We start from the raw sequence: 12,627 nt of genomic DNA, 5'->3' as shown, positions 1-12,627 counted from the left end.
ACCTCCAGGCCTGAATAAGTTCTCAAAGGTTAGTTGCAAATGACTCTCAAGTTGCTTCAGTCAGTTCTGGGTACCCAAAGATCTTGCATAGCTGCAGAAGTTAACTAACTGACCTCCTGCTCAGTTGGTGTCCAAGTGAAGAGGACTGGCCTCACTCGGCTACAGGTAGTTTACAAATAATCTGATTTTTCAAAATCCTGGGTGGTGGGTGTTTCACTTTACCATCTGACTTTCTTGGCATTAAAGCATTTTTCTACATTACCCTGTAATGTTCTGGCAGAGTACTTATTTTTAACTCCTCTGACTTCCAGTTTGTGCCTATGACTATGCCAGTTTTGGTTTCATTTCTAGATCACAGCTGCTAATTTGCAGGTTAGTCCTTTGTGGGAGGATGTGGAAGGAAATTTTTATGGCTCTAAAACCTTTTCATAAACAATTGAAGTGGATACTAATACAGTAAACAAGAGTTACCATCTTCAGATATGCACATGCTTTATGGGTGTAAATTACTGAGCTTTATGCGTATCAGAGTCAAGCCAAACATGGCATACGTTCAAAACCAGCCTACCTTTATCTTCCACTGTGATGTGCACTTCTGATGATATGTTCCCAACTTTTGAGATGAATGAACATTTATATTCTGTATTTTCCAATACTGAGTCTTTCACCCAACTCAGAACATGCACTCTGCCATCAAATAGCATATGAGATTGTTCAGTGATACATGCCTTCATCTTCTGTCCGTTCTTCTTCCAGACAAAATAGGAGTCATCTGGACCTGTAAAAACATCAGTCAGCTTATTTTGTAAGAAAATACAAAATGAGTCTTTGAAAAGAAAACAAAACCCTAACAACCTGAAGGTTAGGCTCAAAAGCATAAATGGTTGATTGTAATGTTTTAGGTCTCTTCATCTGAAATTCTGGGAATGAAAAACCTGGGATAAAAAGGAGCTAGCACTGGTAATTTAGGTTCAAGGCAAAATTGTAAATCAGTTCCTATGTATAAATTAATTTTGTCTGGATTGTCACAAGGGGGAACTTACCCCACAAACACGATAAAGATCAGCTCTATCTGCCTATGCAATTTTCTGTAGAGCTAGGCCATGTTACCTACTGCTGATCAAGCTATCTTCTGGTACAAAGCCGAAACCATCAGAGACATGCCTCACAAAATCTGAAATAAAGGCCAGGAGGGGAAAAAGTTCAAGATCTCAGTGTGTCAAAGATGCTGGAAGTAATAAAGAAGCAGAATTGGAAAAAACACAGAAACATTAGTCACAGCAGGCAATTAGGCAAGACAGAACTTGGAAGAAGCCTGGATCAACAACAAAGAGCAATCTAATCTTTTAGCCTTGTTGCTGTTATTCGTCTTAACCTGTGAGGACAGAATTTGAATAAATCAGAGATTGATGCTTGCCCAGAGGACAGAACAGTTGTTCCCAGAAAATTAGCAAGGTTGGCTGAAGTGTACTTGGCAGTGTCAGAGCTTTTTCATTTAAAAGAAAGACATCTGGGCCAAGCTAAGAACTTTGTGGTAATTCTGATGTTTAAAACATGCCTATTTCTCCCTCAGGGCCTGGAATGCAGATTAGCCTTAGCAAGAGACAACATAAAGAGAAATTTGGCTTAAAATAAACTATTGCAAGTATCTCCTGAGAGAACAGGTAACCTACTACAGAAGTCAGCTTTTACTATGAGCATTTCAGTTTGCAAGGCGGTGTGGCATTTTTCTCTAGAAAATGATTTGATTCTATGTCAGTTTTTAGATAATCATGCAGGCAGACCAAAAAAAAAAAAAAAAAAAGTATTTACATCTGTGCACTTCTTCAGCATAACATATTAAATTCTTTAAAAGTTTGGAAATAAAACTAACATACTACAAATATGGAGACACAAAAGGAGAGAAAGGGTGAATGATAGAGAGCATGATCTAGTTAAAGCCTGGTAGAGTATCTCTCTGAAGGAAAGAGGGAGGGAGGGAAGTGACACAATCTCTTGAGAAGGACTGACAACAGCTCTGACAAACCGGAGAGGGCAAGCATACACTAAACTGAAAACAGCTAGCCCAGCACCCACTCAATGAAAAAAAAAAAAAAAAAAAAGTGTTTTATGGATTATTGTACTCATTCTAAAATTAACAGTAGATAGGTTGCATGTTGCTAAAATCATGGGAATTCTGTAACCGAGGACAAATTATTTCAGGAAACTAATGCTGAAGTTGGAATTTGGACAAATGAGAGGAATAGTAAGTCAAGCACAGCAGAAAAACAGAAATCATCTAAGTAAAAAAAGAAAAAAAAAAAAAAGGCTTTGAAGAGTAGAAACCTACTTCAAAATCACTCTGGGTTATAATTTCTAACAGATGCCACAATAAATGTGACACAGCATTAATACAGAAATGAAATGAAGTGATAGTGTTCACAGAGGACAAGCTGACTTGGAGATTTTAAGACTAATTTGACCACGGTGAAGATCAGTAAGAAGAGGGAATGCTGTGGCAGAAGCATCAGGGTGAACTTTTCCAAGTGTAGAAGTGTTATTACTCTAGCATTGTAAAGCTAAAAGCCCACTGCTTGAGTAAAGCCACAAGCTCGTAAGTTTTATTTGCAGCAGTTCAAGCCCTAACACATGGGAATAGGGCCAATACACTAAACCCATGAGCTTGAAAAAAGGCTATTTCAGGGCCATGTGAGGAAGTGGCATGTTCAGTGCAGGACACTTCCCTAACCTTACTTCAAATGTTACTGTTCACACCAGAGAACCTGCTCTACTTTCTGGTCTAAAGATCACAATTGTTCCAGAAATCTACCAAAAGCTCAGTTTAGACACACACTTCACCTAAAGACTAAAATCCAACAGCTTCCCTATACGGGAATTTTTGCAAGCTGTGTTGTTTCAGGCTGGTCCCTTAAAAAGTTGCAGCTGGGCAAATTTACCCTAGCTTTGTTTTCTGTACAGTCAGAAGCACTGGAAATCCCCAGAAAGTAACACTCATATAGATTAGTCAACAGCAAAATCTAGGTTAAAGCAGTAGTCAGGGTTTTTACTGATCTTTATGTTTCACTGCAGTTTATTGCTGAATTTCAGGCACCGTACTATTAGTTTCTCTACTTTTATTTCCTTTTCAGGGTTGATCAGTAGAAAAACTACACTGTGAAACAGTTTAATCTGCAAAAATATTGAATCATATTTGTTAAGTGCAAGTTTTCTACAACTCTAGAGTGACATAAATTCAGACTCGGATGTAATGGTTAGAGAAATATTTTTTGAAGATAAAGGGAATTAATATGAACATACACTCTGTATTTGCTACTGTTGCTATAATACAAGTTAATTACATGTCTAACACAAACTTTAAAATACAAATTTCTAACACGTTTGATCTACTTACGTTGTCATCCATTTTAAGAATGCTTGAAAGATTTAAAAAAGTCATCTTATTAAAACAACATTCAAGCAGAGAATTAAACAGCAAGTCAGATATATACGTAACTACATTTAAGCAACAATGAAAGATATTCAAACAGTTAGCTTTGAAAGCATTGCTCCAGTCTCAGTAGATATATTATTAATAATCAACTTCACCACCATAAGAATTTTAGAAGGGGAAAGGTTAACTACCAAACTACCCCTTTTCTCTGCCTAAACTCCTTCATAATTTCCAGTGTCAGTGGAAGTGTTTGCTACTTTTCCATATATATTTCATTTTCTGTACCTCTGCTTCCAGCACTCTGAGTGAAATGGAACTGCCCAGATAGTAACAGCCCAGGTACTGTTCAGGTAGTTTCTGCTGGCAAAATGGGTTCTCTGACCTAGTTAGTTAGGTCAGGCAGGTTTGCACAAACCATGTATTTAATAGCCAGATGATTTTGCCTCAAGATTTTCCACAAGGAGAAATTTCAGCAGCCATAAATAGCATTAAAAACCCACAGTCTAACTGTATTCACTGAATTATTGGTGTAAATTCAATCTTAGGTTAAAACAAATAAATCCACATTTAAAGAATTGAAGTATTCAATTCAATTCAATATACAGATTCAGAGCAGCATGCTGATGTGCCTGATGAACTGCACCAAATTAAGTATTTGCCATATCCACATCAAATCCTAGTAACATTTGTCTTTCGAGAAAGCTTGGAGATACTAATTCAAAAGCAAGAGATTGTGGATTAAGTAGAGTTTGCTGACATAAGGCTGAGGTGGGGGAGCAAGAGGGAGTTCTGGCTAAGCTAGCAACTTTTGCCAAATGCTGCAGCTTGCAGAGCTGCGTAGATGTTTCAAAAGCTACCCAATGAAGCTGTATAATGAAACACTCAGAAGCACTGCCCCATTGCTGTTGGTTTATCACACTGTTTTTTGTCATTTTTAACATGGTTCTTGGAGGGTAACATTAAAACAAGGCTTCCCTATACATTATTCAGAGAAACACTTCAAGCTAGAGGGAGATGAGTTGGGTAAAACAAAGCATGAGCCACCAGCAAGCCTAAATCTCTTAAAGCTTTCCCTAGCTAAACTGATCTCTGAAAATTGACAGCAAATTGAAACCAAGTGAAGATAGCTGATGGGTATCCCACAGAGACATTCTAGCGGGGTAACAAAAAGTCTTTTTCATGAATTCCTATAATCTACACATGGAACAGCTACCAGAGGCTATACTCAGTGACACGAAGTTTAGATTTTGGAAAACACTCCCCTGTATTCCCCAATATACACCAAAACCCTTTCCAAAGCTCACAACATGCAGAACATATAATTTTAAAAAAAAAGTTAATCTTAAAAAAAATAGTGGCATCTGTATTTAACGCTTGCTATCTCACTTGCAGCTTTCAGTGGATGCTACTGAACTAAACATCCGAGATTTCAGAAAACCAAGATCACATAGGAAGCTCTCATCTAGAGCAGGGATTAAGTTTTAAAAAGACACTATAATCTGGGTGCAGAAAGGTTATTTTCAATCAGATATCAGAGTTAACACAGGAAAAGGTTAGGCTAATACGGAAAACAGCCACCAGCACTACCCAGTACATGAATGAAAGTTAGATTTAAGGCTGGTCACAGTTTCTGGAGTTGTAGGAGCCTGAGTCACTGTTGTTGACAAGCTAGCAAACTAATAGATAGTAAATGAAGCAATCAAGAGGGTAGGAGATTGGAAAAGTGGGGGAAGAAACAATCTTTAAATTGAGACAAGCATCTTCGCAGTTTTCAGAAAACAGTGTACATTGTTATATGTACAGCCCATATCTCAGATAACTGGTGGGGGTTTTTGTGGTTTTGTTTTTTGGTCATTTTTGGTTGGTTTCTTTGTTTTTTAAAAGGGGCAATACATTCTAGAAAACAAACTGGAAATAGCTTGACAGCAACGAAAGAAAAAAAAAATCACTTAAAAAGCCAAGGAAAACAGGCCTCTCTGAAATGCCAACAAAGAATATTACTTCAAACACCAAATAACTCATACTGACAACGCATGAAAATTGATGCAACCTTATCAAGGCAGATTAACAGCAGGAAGTGCAATGTGAACCACATAAAAAGCTGCAAGAAGTCACCAGAGTTGGCGATGCAGAGCGCATGCAGATGAAAGTAGGACACAGCATCTGCCTTCTCAGAATGAAATTTAAAAGCAGATTGGGGAAATGGCTGATTCACCTATGAGATGAAAATGCAAATCATAACTTTCCACGTTTCCCAGCATGAACAGCTCTTACTTAGATATCCTCTGAGTGGGTCCAAAAAAAGTTTTTTTCAATTGGAACCCAGATAATTGCCTGTGAAGAATAAATGAACCACTAGCAAGCTAGAACTAGGCACTGGCAGAAAAAAAATAGTTTCCAGTTTGAGTCTGCTTACTTATTTTTGGGACTCCCATCAGCTAACAAGGTTACCATGTTTTTAGAATTTTTAAATTTTTAGTTTTAGAATAAAGTGAAGAAAACTAGAGAACATGTTTTAGGGACATGCTCTCCACAAATCATTCCTGCTCTCCAGAGAGCACCAGCTACTGCTTTTACTCCTTTGTTTGCCAGACAAATCCAGCAGGAATATCATTGTAGGAGATGGAAATGAGATTTTCATCTCCACTGAGGGGACAAAGCATATGATATGTTGAAGCAGCCCTGGTGAAATGGTTAAATAATGGTGACAGCTATGTTCCAAATCAGCCACCACACTGAGAGATTAATTATTAAAAGTCTACAGGTTTTAGCTCTCATGGGGAAGACAAGAAAAATAAGTGTACAGGTACGAAGTTTGCAAACAGGGCTGGTGGCAGTAACAAGAAGTTCTGACAAAAAGAACGTAAAGTTGCAGTCATGCTCCAGAGACTTTGACACCAGTCCAAACCCATTAGCTCTCACTAGGCAGGACTGGGAAATCCAGCTTCTCAATCACAACCAGGGGTTAGAAATTAGTACCAATGTACTGCTCCGAGATGAGATATTGGTGAATCAGAGTTGCATATTAGCAAGGAGAAAAACAGTTCAAATATTTGTGTTTAATTGCAAAAGAAGAAAGGCTAAGCTGGCAGGTCAAGTAAAACCTTGTAAGCAAAGGGTATATAGAAGGAAATACACAGCAGTGAACCCCTCTCCTGAGAGATGACACATGCCAAAAGTAATTTAGAAATTACATTTGGATCTCAAAGACCTTGATGTGAAGCAAACTTCTTTTATACATACTTAGCCACACTATGAAAGCTGCCATGGATCCTGTAATACCTCTTTTTCTTGCACTCTTGTAGTCTCCCCATGCAAATTAAATTCAAATACTCCCTGTTCTGTGACCAAATCAGTTTGTGTCTGCAAATGGCCTGTGCAGCACCTGATTCCAGAAGTAAGCTGGAACTAAACAGCAGCAAACTTCACAGGGGTACTCCTTCATATAGGTACCAGCTGTTTTCCTTGGTCTCAAGAGAGTCTTTGACAAATTGTTTTCTCAAAAGGATGGCTTATTCAAACTATGCAGATACCAATCAAAAACTTTCAAAACCATGCAATGGGCTTAATTTACCCAAGCGCTCTGCTGACATATGATGCAACTGATAAAATTCACCACTGAGTATGCAAGCATACTTACTTACTGGTATATATGGGACACGCTACAACATGCATGCAGTTTGAAATGTTTTAAGCACGTTACAACAGTAATAATTATTTGCAGGCTACAACAGCTATTCCTAACTGGAGTGATTTCCTTATGGGGAGAAAGATATTTTAATGTTTCTTCTGTTTTAAGCATTTATAAATTATCATAAATCACACAAGAAAATGTTTCCCAACTGCACCTTATTATTCATTGCACAGGAAAAACCTGTATAAATGCAGTCTGCAGCACACTGTGAAAGGTGTTCTATTCACCAGGGAAAAAAAAAAAAAATGAAGGAAATCCTTTGAAGAATTAATAAGACACTCTTAGTTCTACTTCTCCTCCTTAGTCTCCCCTTTTTTAACTTAATGTGCCTTATGCTTAAATTATGTTCACATTGAGTTTATTCTAGCCCTTACAAGAAAATATTTATTAAAAAAAAGGGGGGGAAGGTGTTGTTCTTGCACAGATTTCTTAGTGTGATCATAGCATTTGCACATAAAAGCGCACAGCAGAAGAAATTTCTACAGAAATGTTTCAAAAGCTGCTGTCAATGCCAGAGTTTGAGAATGGAGCATCCATGTCAGTCCTTACAGGAATTAGTTTTCAATTATCTTACAGAAGTCACTATGGAGGAAGCCATCAGAGACAGGATAACACCAACACTTACAAAGGTGTTTAATGCTGTTGGCTTTGCATGCAGAGTCAGATGTAAGAGGGCCACAGCAGGCCCATCAGGCTGAAAAAAGAAGTGCCAATGTTATAGGAAGATAACTGCAGCCCTAAAATATTGCAATCTTAAAGTAACAAGGAGGATACTTCTAGTGTCTGTGATTTTTTTAATGGAAAATGGGTCTACAATATTTACTTGATTTTATAACCTTAAGACTCTTAAGTCCTCTTTCAGTTAATATATTAAATGAACAATCTTAATTTTTTCAAGTTATCTTCTAGATGCATCTCAAATAACAAAAAAGGTGGCATGTCACTGGTCTACAAGAAGGAATGGTTTTATCGTACCAAGATGCCTTTAAGCAATAAATGTTCAGTCAGTGCAGAAATCACTGAATGAAGTGTTATAAAACTATAAAATCACAAATTAACAGCTACTATCACATTACTGTAGACAAAGATGCTGAAACTGAGTTGTAGACAGATGGCATGAGATAAAACACCAAAGGTCTACTGAGATGCTAATTCATAAAGCCGGGTATGGAACTGTTTAACAAAGTACAAACTTAGCATTCCCGTGTAAGGATAAACCAACCAGAGGTTACGAAATAACTATGCAGATTAAAGTGAGTGGTATTGCTTCAACAAAGCATCACCATGTAAATCTCAAAATATACTACATAAAATTTTAAAAATTTTAGAAAATTTAAAATATTTGTGCGATGGATTGAATTGTCCTGGGAGATGCAGAGCATCTCCTCTGCATCTGGCTGCCAGTTAAACCATTATCAGGTTTCAAAAACTAATGATGTGTTTGTCCACAGGCATAATTATTAAGAAACACTAACGAAGGCAGGAAGAGGAGAAGTGCTCAGGATTCTTTTATACAACAGTTCACAAAAAAGAAAAAAAGCTGGAAAACTGCAACTTTTTATAAAACTATGGGAAACTGCTATTCGATATTTGTGTTCTTGTTAGAGTAGAACAATGTAACAACCAAAGTAACCTCCATTTTAAGATTCTGACATGTTGTCATTTAGAGGCTGTAGTTTGCAGCACTAGACATTTTGTTGCCTAGCAGAAAGCACTTTCCTGTGCAGGCTCACTGTGCTCTAGGTGCTGCACACCTCCATGCCTTTCCTTTCTGAGCTCTTAAAGCATTGCACCACGTCAACCAGCAGTGCACTTAAAAACCTCACCCAAGAATGACTTACAAAGCCACTTCCAGGGAGACAGCTTACTCATTTCCACGGATAAGTCAGTCAGTCTCTGATGGATGAGCTCCTCCTCCCAGAGGCTAATCAGCGTGTAGGCACTTTTGAGCCCTACTGCCGAGATCTGTGTTTCATGAGCGCTTGGTGACACCACTACAGCCAACCCTTAGACATCTGGACGCACCCTTAGGAGGGTCTGCTTCAGACTCACTCTGCAGGCACTTTGCCTAGAGCTTTAGCTTTAATCCACCTGCAGCGCATCATATTTTCCCCACCCTTCTGCATGCATTTCAGTGCAGCTTCAAGCATCACTGAACAGTGAAAAACTACAGCGAATCACTTGCAATTCTAATTCTTGCGAGTTATAGATCTGGGAAATTTTCTTGCGCTCCCTTTAAAATAGCATAGCCACAGGGAACATGGGTGTTATCAGATATTCATCTCAATATCTCCATGAAATAGTAACTCCTTTGAAGCATGTTGCTGGGTTTGCAGAACTATGTTCACACTCGCAGGGCTATTTTAATGAGACTGAAAAGTTACGAAACCAATATGGAAAAACTCCAGCTTCAGACAAATTTGGACATTTGACAGAGTCTGAATCTGCAGGCCAGAAACACAAATATAAAGCATAATGTTTTGCACCATCTCTGATTATAAATGCATTTAAGTTGTTGCTCAGAATATTTTAGTATCACATTCATCTGTCAAGTTAAGGACATGCTACTCTACAGCTGGGGGAGGAGGTGTCAGTAAAACATCTTTAAGCAGAACCAAAACTGCTAGAAAAATTGTTACTAGTACACCTAAATTCAAAAGAGCACACCAGAGAAACTATAAAGCAGCTGCATACATCATCAGCTCACTGCCTCTTCCTGCACCAGATGGTGTATTTCATTCAATTTATTTGAAGCCTGCCTCAAATGTCTTTAAAGGGTTTAAAAATTCTGTAACAGGGGAGAAAAGTTCTACTAGAGAAACCTAAAGTTTGCCAGTGTGTTATCTAGCAGGCACGTTTCTCTGCAGAAACATGAAGGTGTGAGACTTTTCAGGAGAGCAGAGAAACTGGGAAGCAGTTTGTGTGGGAGAGAAGGGAGATGTATTCCTTCCTTTTCAGAAGGGCAGAACTCCACTCTTGAAAACCTCATTTTCCAGAAAAAGATAACAACATGTGACAAGTGGCTGTGCTGTATCCACTTTAATTTAACGTTGCTGGAATGAGCCAGTTACAAGGTTGTAAAAGTATTATCCTTAGGTAAGCCTTCAGGTTAAAACATGTGGGATGAATAAGAGATGGGTAAGAGAACTCACCAACTCCTGCTGAGTTTCCAGACAGATTGAAGCAGACATTTACAATTAAAAAAAGGAAGAGATTCAGTAATTCTCATAAAAATAAAACTAGAAACTTAATTAAAACTAAGCTTCAGGTTTCTGACTGGATGATGAGGCAATCCATGTATTTCCATCACACATTTGCTGATACCATATCTTTTACAGGTACGACATTTAACACACTGCCACTGTCATTTTATCCTTCTGCTCCTTGTGAACACATTTTACCTTATATTCATAGCTGAGGGAAATAAAGTTCCATTCCGGCTATGTGTATATGAAGACATATCAACAGGCACTGAAGGAATGCGAATAAATCCAAATAGAGAGCTTCATAGTAAAACCACTTGCTTAGCCACCCCCAACCCAGGAGAAACTTCTGCATCCTCACATGCAGGTCCCAGAAGGATGCAAATGATCTGAATCAGTTTTGTATGCTGGTTTGTATTTGTTGGATTTTTTTTTAAATCAATGGAATAAAGTTGTAATTCTGGGCAAGAGAAGGGTGTGATGTATCAGCCAAGCATCTTATTTCCCAAAGGGAGTAAAGCCCCCATCCATAACACAAAATCCAGGCCTTCACTGCTTTTGGAGAGAAGCTGGAAATGCCTCCACAGCTGGCTCACCCTGCGCCTGCCTGTGCCATTACTGCATCTCCTGGGTATCTGATTCTTGTTACAGTTTCCACTATTCATCCCTGCCTCCTCCGGAGTGAATTCGACAGGCTGACTTTACGACACCGCTCCTTGTTTCTTAAGTTCACTGCAAAGGCAATTGCAATTACTGACAATTTTTAAAAAGCAGTACGAGTATCACGTTAAAACAGACATTGTTAGAAGAAAAAGAGTAATTTTAAAATAAATTCCAGCTCTGTAGCACAGTTATTAAGCAGTTTAACTACTTGGTCCTGTTTATGCTATTTGTACAATTTTTTGATGGTAGACAATAAAAATTTTCTGAATTGTCTATAGCAGCAGTGAATACACTATTGCTGAAAGAACCCTGATCCTGCTATTGGTCTTTTTAGCCATGAAAATAGAAATCAGGTTAGGATGTACTCTAAAAAAGATTTATGCATTTTGATCTGATTCCATGCAACACTAACACACACTGAATCACAGAGCAATATGAAACAATGGTACTTTTTAAAATGAATCTATATCTGTATTCTTTGCTTTTAAAGAATAAGGTTACATTTCAAGACCTGGTTAGATCCATTAAATCTCACTTAGCTGAAACAGGCAAATATTATCAAAAAAAAAAAAAAAAAAGAAAGCTGAGTGACAAATGTTGAATTTCTATAGAAAAAGACAGCTTTGTTCTTCTCTTGTACACCTCAGACAATATACCCTTCATAAAATGGAAGTTGCCATTACTGTAAGTATTTTGCCATTTGAAATAAGTTAACGTGAAAAAGGAGTAACCGACCTGGTCCAGAAGAATACGCCACATTCAAATACAACAGAAGTGTATTTCTTAAATTGCATACATACTGACAGTGAAAATATTTACCTGGTGAACAACCACATGCAATCATGATTCAGAGAACTCTTTCAGCATGTAAGTGAGCCTATTAAAGTAAAAATTCACTATTAATATACTAAAGTAGGCTGCTACATCAGAGCCTGCATTTTACAGTACAGCATTTGCAGTTCCAGATTCTTTGTAACAACATGTTGCCAGTACATCTTGAAATGAGTCTTTTTCTTTTTTCTTTTTTTTTTAAACATCAAAAAAGTAAAACATATACAGTACATGGTGACGTATGTAAACTTTTAATGCAGAAAATGCTAGTTTAAACAGTAGTCCTCCAACTTACCTGTGGCTTGGCAGAAGAGGTGAAAGGATCCCTGGACACTAACATGCTGTGCCTGGTCACTTAGGAAAGGTGGCAATAACATCACCTTTACAGGGTCTGTCCTAAACCAAACATCAGGCTGGGTACTGGTGGGTGAAGGAGGTGAATCACTTCCCACACACGACAAAAAGGAGGTACCAGTAGGAGGGAAAGGTATAGGAGATGAGGCTGTGTGACAGAAGAGGACAGAAAAGAAGAAAAAAAAAAAAAAGAGGGTACTAAGGAAAAAAGTTGTAAGAAATACATCACACACTGAAGAAATAATGCAAAAAGACAGATGAATTTTAGAAGGGTAATAAGAGGAAGTGTCCCTAGGCCTTCTAGAGAAGAGCGCTTTCCTCCTCCACCCACAATTCGTTCTTCATCCTTCCATTCCAATCTCTGCCCTCCCCCAACACCCAGGCTACAACCCATTCACCTAAAGCTGAGAAGAGAATCTGCTTCAAATTAATTACAAAAGTTTTAATTTTTC

The 12,627-nt window shown here is 38.0% G+C and overlaps 1 protein-coding gene across 13 annotated transcripts in view; it reads right to left on the bottom strand.

Moving 5' to 3' along the window:
• The window catches only part of SEMA4D (semaphorin 4D), a 103,884-nt gene that overhangs the window by 2,369 nt on the left and 88,888 nt on the right, over positions 1 to 12,627 (bottom strand). For 10 of the 13 annotated variants that reach the window (XM_054185993.1, XM_054185991.1, XM_054185997.1 and 7 more), the window contains 2 exons: positions 12,117 to 12,323; positions 569 to 778 (listed from right to left, as the gene is read on the bottom strand). In XM_054185993.1, the coding sequence (XP_054041968.1) occupies positions 569 to 778; positions 12,117 to 12,323 (417 nt within the window). Of the gene's footprint in view, positions 1 to 568; positions 779 to 10,941; positions 11,060 to 11,809; positions 11,868 to 12,116; positions 12,324 to 12,627 lie in introns of those variants that run through there. The other 3 variants (XM_054186000.1, XM_054185999.1, XM_054186003.1) reach the window with 2 other exon arrangements.

Source organism: Rissa tridactyla, chromosome Z, assembly GCF_028500815.1.
Source record: "Rissa tridactyla isolate bRisTri1 chromosome Z, bRisTri1.patW.cur.20221130, whole genome shotgun sequence".
In the NCBI taxonomy this organism is placed as follows: domain Eukaryota; kingdom Metazoa; phylum Chordata; class Aves; order Charadriiformes; family Laridae; genus Rissa; species Rissa tridactyla.
This window is presented reverse-complemented; position numbering and strand designations above follow the sequence as displayed.